At 34.7% G+C, this 10,586-nt stretch overlaps 1 protein-coding gene across 1 annotated transcript; it reads left to right on the top strand.

The window, feature by feature from the left end:
- The first annotated feature begins 1,115 nt into the window (after positions 1-1,115).
- On the top strand, positions 1,116-9,618 carry LOAG_09348 (hypothetical protein). Its single transcript, XM_003144876.2, has 20 exons — positions 1,116-1,312; positions 1,514-1,658; positions 1,935-2,050; positions 2,338-2,484; positions 2,560-2,622; positions 2,791-2,944; positions 3,088-3,183; positions 3,525-3,606; positions 3,689-3,793; positions 4,461-4,546; positions 4,630-4,790; positions 5,099-5,186; positions 5,497-5,636; positions 5,891-6,097; positions 6,369-6,473; positions 6,712-6,879; positions 7,104-7,210; positions 7,369-7,491; positions 7,713-7,900; positions 8,288-9,618. The coding sequence occupies exons 1-20, from the start codon at positions 1,129-1,131 to the stop codon at positions 8,463-8,465; spliced, it is 2,643 nt and encodes an 880-aa protein (XP_003144924.1). The 5' UTR covers positions 1,116-1,128; the 3' UTR covers positions 8,466-9,618.
- The last annotated feature ends 968 nt before the right edge of the window (positions 9,619-10,586 follow it).

Raw genomic sequence — 10,586 nt, forward strand, 5'->3', positions numbered from 1 at the left:
GTTACCATAAATAAAGTATTCCAGACAAGAACTTAGCCTTTGCGTTCACTCTGTAGAAACGAAGTTGATCTAAAGTTGCAGAATGCGACCGTCGTACGCAGAACCGTGACTGAATGTCACTCGGCTTATTCCTCGACACGTATTTGAGCCATTCTTTGTCTGTTCCTCTGTTTCGCTGATACCTGTTCTTTCGCAGTTTGATTTGCAATTACTCGTCGCATTTCTTCTGCCCTACGAATACGACGACCTAAGTTTGATCTTTTGTGAAGCATTATTTTGATGAACCAGAACAGATCGATTGTACTGGAAAAGAAGAAAGAAAGTCATAACAAAATATGTAAAATTGCAAAACAAAGAAAATAGCAAAAATTTATTTATAAGAAGAAGAAAAGAGAAAATATAGACATAGAATGCATTGAAAAATAAAAACAGTTAAAAAACGAAATGAAAAATAATAAAGAGAAAAGTAAATTGCACCCATAAATTGCATTCACGAATATTTTTCAGGGAATACATCAAAACTCAGTAATTTGTTGTAAAAAAGGAATTTCTGAATGCAACAAAAAATACACCACTTGATGGATTAACGACATCAAATTTTGTTAAAATAAAATTTATATAATATCGACCAGACAGGACAATGCATTGTCCTCCCTAAAAGCAAGATGAAGGCGATTGTGGAGATAAGCTAACAATGAGGGACGTAACAGATTTTGGTGTTTTCGCACGTCTGCAACATGGATAACCTTACACGATGATCGCAAAGCTTCTCTACTTCTCCTCTACATATAGAAAAGCATGGTTTTACCTGTCGCAGGTATGACATCTATACAGTACAGGTATATAAAAACATGCGTTTATTTGAACTTCAGTTGAAGTGCTCCTGAAACGAAAACATGCACTCGGGAGAGTGGCCGGATCCAGAAGAACTCTTCCTTCATGATATTATTTTTGGGGAGGCATATTGCTAAGATCCTTCCTCAAGTTGTCATCCACTCCTGCGTGATGGGTGTTTTCTAAGCCAAAAGGTAGTGTACATTATGCGTCCCGTGTTTTCTGATTAACTTCCGAAATTTGTTGTTTGCGTGAGACATAGTAATGAGGGCCAACAATATATTTACAGAACTAATGGGTTCAAAACTAAGGGGAAGCAGACTAGAAGCGGAAGTGGACAGATGTCGTTCGGAATGTAATTGGCGAAGATTGGGCGATGTGCTACCTTCTGTACGCTCCAAAAACAGTGGGATGCAACAGTACGGGGATTTGTTGCAAGCAGAATACATCATCGAATCGTTTATCGATCATAGTTCAGGTAGTCGAAAATCGATGAGGCCAGAAAGCAAATAAGCTGGATTGCTGTAGACAATTCAGAATGTAGCGTGACTCATCACTGCATTATCACTATCATTTTCATATTGCGATAGGGGTTCCTCTCCAGAAGTATTGTAAGCTGATTGGATGACTCCTCAAGTTTTTAGACTTCGATTTCAAGTAGGAAAATACCTTCTTTCAGAACTTTTGGAACCAAAAGCAGAAAATAAGAAGCATTTGGAGGAAGCAGCAAAACTTTTACACAATACACTGCAGTCTTTAGTGGCCGAAAAGTCGACAATTTATTTAGAAGCGAATTTGTTGCTTGCGAAACTACATTATTATTGGTATCCTTTACTATTTCCGTTTAAATTAGGTGTTAAATCAGTTTCTGGATTTTCGAGGCATAACAAGTAACACATGCGGAGGTTATGATAGTTGTGATATGCGATTAATTTCCGAAATTCATTTTTTTGAATAATCCTTGGCATCTTTGCTAATATTAGTTCCAAACAGGAAGTGTTTTTGAAGGTTTTCAAAGTTTTCTGAATCGAATTGCTGAATTTTATATCTGAATTTTATATGAATTTTATATGCACCGGAGACACGAACAATTTTTACAGTGCAGAGTATGAACAGGCGATGCAGGACATTGAAAACTCTCGACTGGAATTTGGCGACACACCATTTGAATCACTTCGCGGTCTGCGCTTAGTTGCCGAAGCTTATGCTATAAAAGGTTTTGGTTTTTTCAAACAGTGAAACTGCTTTGGAGAACCTGCAAAGACCCGGCAATGGTTTCGGATAACATGGGTTGAAAACTTGTATTTTTACTGAAAAGATAAAGAAAAGAGAAATACGGAGATTTCCATATTCATTCATATGATGACTAATTCGAAAATATTTCATGTTTTATAACAGGTTTGTTAAATACTTTGAAGTTTGCAACATCTTGGTCACAGCATTTAAGGACATACGTTCTTATTTTTCAATTGTAAACGAAATTATTCAGTTGTGATTTTGAAGGGTTTTCCATCGAGGCAACGGTAAAGCGCTTGAAAAAGCTAGATTTGGAAAAATCTCGGATGAGAGCACTTTTTTGTTTTGAAAAGTCAGCCGAACTTGCAATATCATACATCCAGGAGCTCGAAAAATCAATAAATATACAGAGCAGTTAGTACTTTTTCTTATACCTTCAATTTATTGAAATTAAGCGGATTGATTTTATCTACTGTTATAAAATTTTAGGGAATGGTATGCTTTCGTCAAATACCAATGGAACAAATGGAAAGCTGCATATTGATAGAATGGGTAACTGTGACATATTGTTTCCTCCATTTTTTGTTATCATATGCCTCCATCGTATTTTTTAATTCACTACAATAAATGAGTTATAAAAAGCTGCAATTTTACCTTAATCTAACAAAATCATAACGTTATGCTTGTAATACATTTGTTTTACATTCAAAGATTTTACAGGAGAGTTGTTGGAAACAACACTAGAAAGAGTACCGTTGTTACGTCTGAGACATAATTTAATTGACAGACCATGGGATGAGGAAGGAGTTGAATGGTACCGCCGAATCATGACATCATTAGGCGATAAAGCAGTAGGCGAAAAATTACAGCAAAGGTGTATGGAACTTCCAATCCATCTTTCGACTTTAAATTAGCAAAATTTAGTCGGCAAAGTTCGAAGATTGGTGACAAAAAGGCATTTTTTCTTGTTTTCATACAAGCTTCAATTTTTCAATCTCTAGTTGAGCAGATTTTCAGATTAAGTCGGCAGTTAGCAGAAGTGTTGATCAGAGGAATGCCGGATTCTGGTTACATGGAGTCGCAATCTGTTAGCACAAAATCACAAAACCTAAGGTTTTCTAACTAGTCGATTTATTCGAGTATTTAATTAGAAGGAATTTGAAAATCTATCCAGCAATACTGACTACTCTTTGCTAAAAAATGATGTAGTTCAAAGTGTTAATATCTTGCTAGATTACGATCTGACAATGAAAAAATTTTTCTCTCCATCTTACAACTCCAAAGATTTTGCTTGATAACTTTCTGTAAAACAAACTACAACATCTTTGATGGAGAAATCGCATAATCTCGTTCAGATTGCCTCATTCCAATCAGCCATACTGAATTAGAAACTGTTCTATGTTTGGTTTTTGTATTTTGGTTTTAAAATAGTTGCAGCTGGGTATTTTTTGCAGGTTTTATACTGGGTCACATAGGAGTTATTTCTCCCCCGCTTCGAGGATTGAAGAAATCTTACTGCTACTATTAATTAGTGAGGTAGACAAATGATTGTTTCTAATTTTGTGTATTGTCTAAATAGAAATGAGATGTTGCTTGCTTGGAAATTGTCTTATTTTAGGTTCTAGCCACAAAAGACGTTGTATTGAGCCGAGCCGAAGAGCTGGCGGCCAGTCGTCAGAATTCACTACACATAGCTAAATCAGTGTACAATTTACTCACTTTGGTTTGATTTTATATTTTTGTTTGGAAACATTTAAATAATAACGTCATTGCTTCTATTCAGTAACTTACTGATCAACTCAATACATCTCTTCATTTTGGAATTGATTGCGCAAACAGTAATGGATGTTTTGCGGTCCTTAAAAGGGGAAATCTCAAATTCATAGGTTTATGAATTTCCTAGCCGTGATTTTGACATCTTACATAGTCTTTAAAAGTTCTACTGCACTTATAAGTTTTCGTTTCTGCAAGCACTGCAGCGTCAAAATCAAAAATTATATCAAAAAAGTAATGATTAAGTTTAGACTAGTACTTACGTGGAAAGTGAAATCAAACTATGGCTTCGAAACGTCTCAAAAATGATTTCTTTTGCGCCATGAGCATAACAACTTTAATGCCAAGTTATTAGATTTATTTCCCATACATACATGAAGCTAAATATTAGCTCTTGCTTTCCTTTTTCAGGGTAGGTATTTTCTGGTTTGCCACTCTAACTACTATGATTATCAGAAAATATCTTCTTTGCATTTAAGATATGCAAAATTGTGTTGAAATGCAAAGTGAGCATCTGCACCTCAAACAACAATGTTCTCTCAGGCCATTGTTGATTTGCTAAAAAATTATTACAACCATTTCTGCAAATACTTAGGCAACTTGAGATATGCATTTAGGTATTATCGGCTCTACGACAGTACGAACTTTTGTCAAGTATTCATGAAAAAGCAATGAAATTTGCAAATGAAGACAAATATTTATGGTAAATACACTAATCTTTTGGATGCAAACTTTCAATATTCTAAATATTTCCGGTGGTCTCAAAAATTTCTTCCACTTTTCCAGGTTCCAGTTCGCCTTGACGTTATTTTGCCACGGAAGATATATAAGAGCTTCAAGAATTTTGTCACAGTGCTTAGCGATCGAGCAGTATGATGATAGTGCGCTTGCACAGCACATTTTTGCTGCCAACATTACACTTGAGCATCTTGGACAGTATGAGGAAGGTAGGACAGGGAGCTTTTCTGAAAAAAAAAATCTTTGAATTACTGGTGTTTTATGAAAATTTGCTTTTTGCGGAGACCATAAAATCATTCTTTTCTAAAAAAAATTTAGTCAGTTCGGAATATGCTGGACTTTATTCTACAACAATTTTTCTAAGCCAAGCATGAAGAGGCGATCTTTGAAAGAGTTTGTCGTCTAGAACTTAATTCCCTTTAAAATAAGTATATTTGGATGTTTCAGGGATGTTTATGCTGGTTTTTTCCAGGCTAATTTTTTCCAAAAAACAATACTCTTTATGGTCGTATTTCAGCTATAGCTCATGCTGAAAAAGCTATCGAATTATGCGAAGGAAATTGGCTTTCTGGAAGATGTTTGTTGTTAAAAGCTATTGCACTAAGGTATGGATCAATAATTAAAATCAAATCATCTATTTATATACAAATTTGTTCATTTACTTGTATTTGTTCGGGTGTGAACGTGTAGAATCAGATACTTGTCGGATGGTCTTAATAAGTTTTGTTAAAAGAAAGTCCTTTTTTCCTGTATGGCAGAATCAAGATTTTGAAGAATAAAAACCCGACCATTAGACATTATTTCATTTGCAAAGATAACTAAGAGATTATGAACTATGCGAAAATATATCGGGAGCGACATTTCTTGGCGATGTTTTTCTATAATCCGGTATCCTAATAATTGAGATATTTAAAGCATGAAAGCAGAAACCGTAGTTCGATATAACAATCGAAATGAAATGCGGCTGGAAGTGATAAAATTACTTGAAAATGCTGCAGCAATGGATCCATGTGATGATCTAACTCATTACTATTGTGCCCGACAGCATGCTATCGGTATTTTTGAAAGATTTGGAAAACATAGAAAACAATGTCGTGATTTTTGAAACTGTTACATTTAATTCTTGAACTGTAGAAAAGGAAAATGGATTTTAAATAATTGATTTTCAAGATACAGGACCATTACAGTAAGTTAGAAGTGAGATCCGAAAGGAAAATTTATCGAAGGATTTTGTGATTTATTCTTGATTATACAAAATCTGAGGTTCAAATCTCTGTTTTTTTCTTCCAATTTTGAGAATATTTTTTAGTTCGCGACTTACAAGCAGCTCGTGATTGGTGTGAAAGAACTCTGGAATTGAATCCGGAATTGCCGCCTGCAATAATGCTTCTTGCACTAATTTTTACTGCCCAGAAAGATTACAAAGCAGCGCTTGAATTGATTATCGACGCTTTAGAGGATTTCCCGACCAACTATCCACTTACTGTGCTTAAATTAATGCTTGAAGTTAAATTCGGTAAATTTCAATTTTCTAAAAAGTAAAAATTAATATTGGTTTTACATGGCCTTGCTTAATATTTTTTTATAACTTATAAAAAATGTAGTTGTTTATTGTTATTTTTCTCGAAGTTAGCAGGCGGCTTAAGTATTTAAGTAATGCCACGTTTTTCACATTCATTTCTAAATGTAACAGTTGTCTTCTAAATGTAACAGTTGTCTTTCGGAGACAATTGGTTACGTATATCATTAAGGAGAATTGCAAATCTGTTATTTATTTCCTAAAATAGGTCGTGTTGATGAGGCCTTGACATCATCGCAACACTTATTATATTTTTGGAAAAATCGAGAGACAAATCTTTTCGAAGAACCCAATGCATACATTGCACGAACTGGTACTGTTGTTTTTCTTTTAAAAAACTTTTACGTTTTTCATTGTTTGCAAATGCGTATAATGTAGAAGCGTCATTTTTCACGGATGCTAAAAGTAGAAATCTTTGGATTAACAGTATTTTTATAATTTTTGGATTTTCATCGTGATGCTATTACTGAGTTATCTGAAATCTGCCAACTATGAGAATTTTGAAATTAGAATGATGAATGAAATCGATCTTGCGAGTCTCTTCTGTTTAGGCAGCGAAGAAAGCCAAAAAAATATACGGAATGAAAGTTTACTGCATTCAGTGAGCAGTCGTGATGCTGTAACCGCAACACCGTTTATTGCTGCTGCTTCATTGGGTATTTTATCATCCTCTGCGCTTGCGAGCATGTCTACTAGTGTTGGAGCCGGTGATGTTGCCGGTGTGTTATATTTTTTTCAATTAAAATGTAGGACAGAGGAAATGCCTTGTAATACATGATGTTGCTACCTAAAATTGCTAGCCAACTTGATTATGAAATTCTGGAAAGTCCCCAGTTTAATTTTAACTGATCAGCTCATTCTATAGATTATCCTTCTTTGCACCAAAACTACTACCGATCCACGGAGCTTTAATGTGTTCTTGTTTATAATTCACGTATTTTAGATAGCGGATCTGTGTATACAACTCAAGGGACATCTGATTATGGAACTTCGACTGTTTCACTGTGCTCTAGACAATCAAGAACTGTGGAAACTCATTTTATGATGAAGGTATCTGTCTTGCTTTATTGATCCGGTAATTTTTTCTTGTCGAATATGATAATCATTCTCCCAAACCCTACTTTTTTTTCTTGCCCCACCATCATAATTTTTGCCTTTTTGTATTCTTATTACAAAGTTTTATGAAAGTATGTTCCTCATTTTTTTAGGCAAATATTTGGCTGGAACTTGCTGAACTTTTCCTTGATCTCGACCGCATGGAAGATGTACGGTCTTGTATTGAGGAGGCATCCGCTTTATACCCAAGTTCACACCAAACATTATATATCAAGGTTTCCGGCTATAACTTAAGTCTTCGGATGAAATCATTTTCTGCGTCATATGAATTATCACATTTTCCTGATGTGACTTTATTCTTGTGCATGTACATACACTCATTTCAAATTACATTAGTGGGAAAATTGGTAAAGATCTTATGTCTTGCACATAGCAGTTCCCATTATTGTCGTTTTTTATGTTTCACCAAAGTTATTACCGACATTTCATGCTTCAGGGCCGGTTGTTAGCAGCTCGAGCGGATAAGTGTGAGAATACTGCGAAATGTGAGCATTTACGAAGTAATGCAAAGGCTTCTCTGTTAGGAGCACTTGCAATAGCACCTTCTCATGTGTCTTCATTGCGGCATTTAGCTCGTATTTATAGACTGGAGGGAAATATTTCTATGGCTGAAAAGATGTTGAGGTTAGTAAATTAAACAAATAAGAGTATTACTTAAAGTAATCAAAAGTTATGTGTGCCTTATCTGTGAAAAGAGATAGGGACTTTTTTGGATTGATTATTGTAATTTTCTTTTAATGAAACAAATTGAACATTTATCTGTTTTAAATCTCTCATGATCTTATAATTTTTTCCTCATGATCTTATAATTTTTTCAAATCTTATAATGTTCTTTTTTTTCTGAATACTGTTAACTCAAAAGTAATAAATTTTTGGTCGAAATGATGAAAAACTTATTTCTTATTCGTCTAAACTCATTTCCTGAACCCCTGATTAGTTCTGGGTTGTAATATGTACTTTTTACATTGTTAGACCCTGTTCCAGATCATCTAGAAATTGTGTTTCCTTCAGAGATGTTGTACAGATTGATCCATTGCACAATGATTCATGGCAAGCTCTTGGGATGATCCTGTCGGAAGATGGGCGTTTTGAAGAAGCTCTGGAATGTTATTCAATCGCCTCAGCTCTAAATTCATCAACTCCACTTATACCGTTTTCTTCCTTACCGGTGTTAATTCGCACCTCTTGATTAAAAACTTGAACATTTTTTCATATCATCATTTGTATAATGACTTTTAACAAAATACTACTTATTATTTAAGCAATATTTAAAATTCGTTTTACTCGCCAATTAAGTCACGGTATGGTAAAGCATGTTTATCCCACAAATTAGCGATGAATTTGCTGAGTGTTCAAATTGCTTGTTTAACTTACATGGTATTTTAGCTTATGTAGCAGGTCTCGAACATCATTTTGTTGTTTCTTATGCGATCTACTTACTAGATTTTTTAGTAGTTTATGCCTTCTTTGAGTCACAAATATCACCATTTTGTCACAATAGTTTGATGACGGAAAAGATGCTGCTCTTAAAATATCAAATAAGTGTATAATTTATGGTGTATAATACGGATGGTGCGAATAGGGATCATGTTTTTGTATGTAAAATTAGTATTGCCTCTACGCAGGAAAGATTTGCGTATTTGGGTCATTTTGATGTTTATTTATGTAAGACATGTTTCTTTACTTCGTCGGAACTTTTTTTGGATTATTTCAAGCATGTTTGCGATCTGTATTTGCGCTCACATCTGTCCCATTGTTTATGAAAGGACTGATGGTATTGACCGTTTGGTTTAAGCGTCTGAATCGTTTGCGGCGGCATTTTACAAATTTGTTAAAACATTTGTTAGTACCAATCGCACAATAACAGTTTCGGACGGAGTAATGATAGCATTTTGAAGTTGAGGGATTGTGTTTTGAAGGAAGTGTCAAGTCTCATGTTAATGGTTCCTAGGAAAATTTGTGATTTTTGTGCTGTCTGAATTGAACCTGAATTGAAAAATTGATCTTACACTTCTTTGACAGCTGCCCTGCCCTGAAAATCGGTATCAAACAGGTGATCTTATTGGTGACATCTTTGAAAAATGTGTTCATCCTGGATTCAAAAGTTGAGCAAATTTCTGTGTTCATAGCATACTGCAGTTTTCCGTCGGCTATCTTGTTCAGATGTCAAAATGATTTTGATGTTATCAATTTAAGCAAGTCTGTTCCTCTGACCCTTTTCATGGTTTACATATGCGTCACTGATTCTTTTTATGATGACATGTGTACAATAGCTTTTCTAGAGCATGATAACTGTGGACTTCATAGCTTGACAGCTGTCATATAGCAACACAATGAGTTCGTATGATTTCTAGGTAGTAAATTTGAATATTTGGTTGGAACTGAAGTGGGACGGATGGCAAAATCAAAGGTGTACAAGAAAATCGTTCCCCTTCTGTTCATGCAATGAACAATTTACAGTCTCCAAAGTGTAAAAAATCAAAGTTGTCAGAGGTACTGGATGCATACTACTTTGTGCACAAAAAGCGCTGAATTTTGGTATTACTGAAGACGGAAATGAGACTTCCGTATATCAATCATGATATTACTCTCTTCCCTTATCAATTCTGAGGTTAGCCCTTACCTTCCCTCTCTTGTCAAGAGAGGGAAGGTAAGGGCTAACCTCAGAATTCCCTCCTAATTTCTTGCCACATACTTCTGGGCATGTTGAAGGAAGATTAAAATGACAAGACGTGAAATGTACCGTTTGCCACTCTCAACTGTATTTTTGCACCTATATAAAGGTGAAGTATTCACCAACAAGACCAACAAGAAAACCAAACGCGCATGTACAGATTTCCGCTCCCAAAAAAGAAAAAAAAAAAAGAAAAACCAAATGCTTGATTCAATATGCTTTTATAGGAAATTTCATATTTCTCATGACATTTTCATTGGAAAGAATCTGAAATTTGTGTAAAAATTCGCATTATTTCCCGTGCGATGTAAAGCAAATTCATAGAATAGTTCGAAATAATTTCAATATTTTAAAGAGAAACGAAATGTTTTCCCTGCAAAAAGTATTGTTTCACTTTTCTGAATGCTGTCTTACTTCACTTTTGAAAATATCCTCAATTTTTGTTATCAAAGATTTGTAAATTCATTCGTACTTGGTAATGAATTATCATTTTTGTCCTTTACCTTCTCATGCGCATTTTTCATTTCAACTAAAAATACCTGAACTAGTTCTAATGTTTAGTCCAACTATCTCCGCAGTGCGGTACCATTAATTTTCCTTTAAGCTACGTTTTCCAACATTTTTTTTTTTTTTTTT

This window comes from Loa loa, assembly GCF_000183805.2.
Source record: "Loa loa unplaced genomic scaffold supercont3.390, whole genome shotgun sequence".
Classification (NCBI taxonomy): Eukaryota; Metazoa; Nematoda; class Chromadorea; order Rhabditida; family Onchocercidae; genus Loa; species Loa loa.

What these genes read in the sequence shown, in the direction of transcription:
- LOAG_09348 (XM_003144876.2), top strand. Translation starts at nt 1,129, where the DNA reads ATGGGTTCAAAACTAAGGGGAAGCAGACTAGAAGCGGAAGTGGACAGA. An exon ending in GTTTATCGATCATAGTTCAG is followed by an intron (nt 1,313 to 1,513) that starts GTAGTCGAAAAT and finishes ACCTTCTTTCAG; the next exon opens with AACTTTTGGAACCAAAAGCA. An exon ending in AAACTCATTTTATGATGAAG is followed by an intron (nt 7,211 to 7,368) that starts GTATCTGTCTTG and finishes TCATTTTTTTAG; the next exon opens with GCAAATATTTGGCTGGAACT.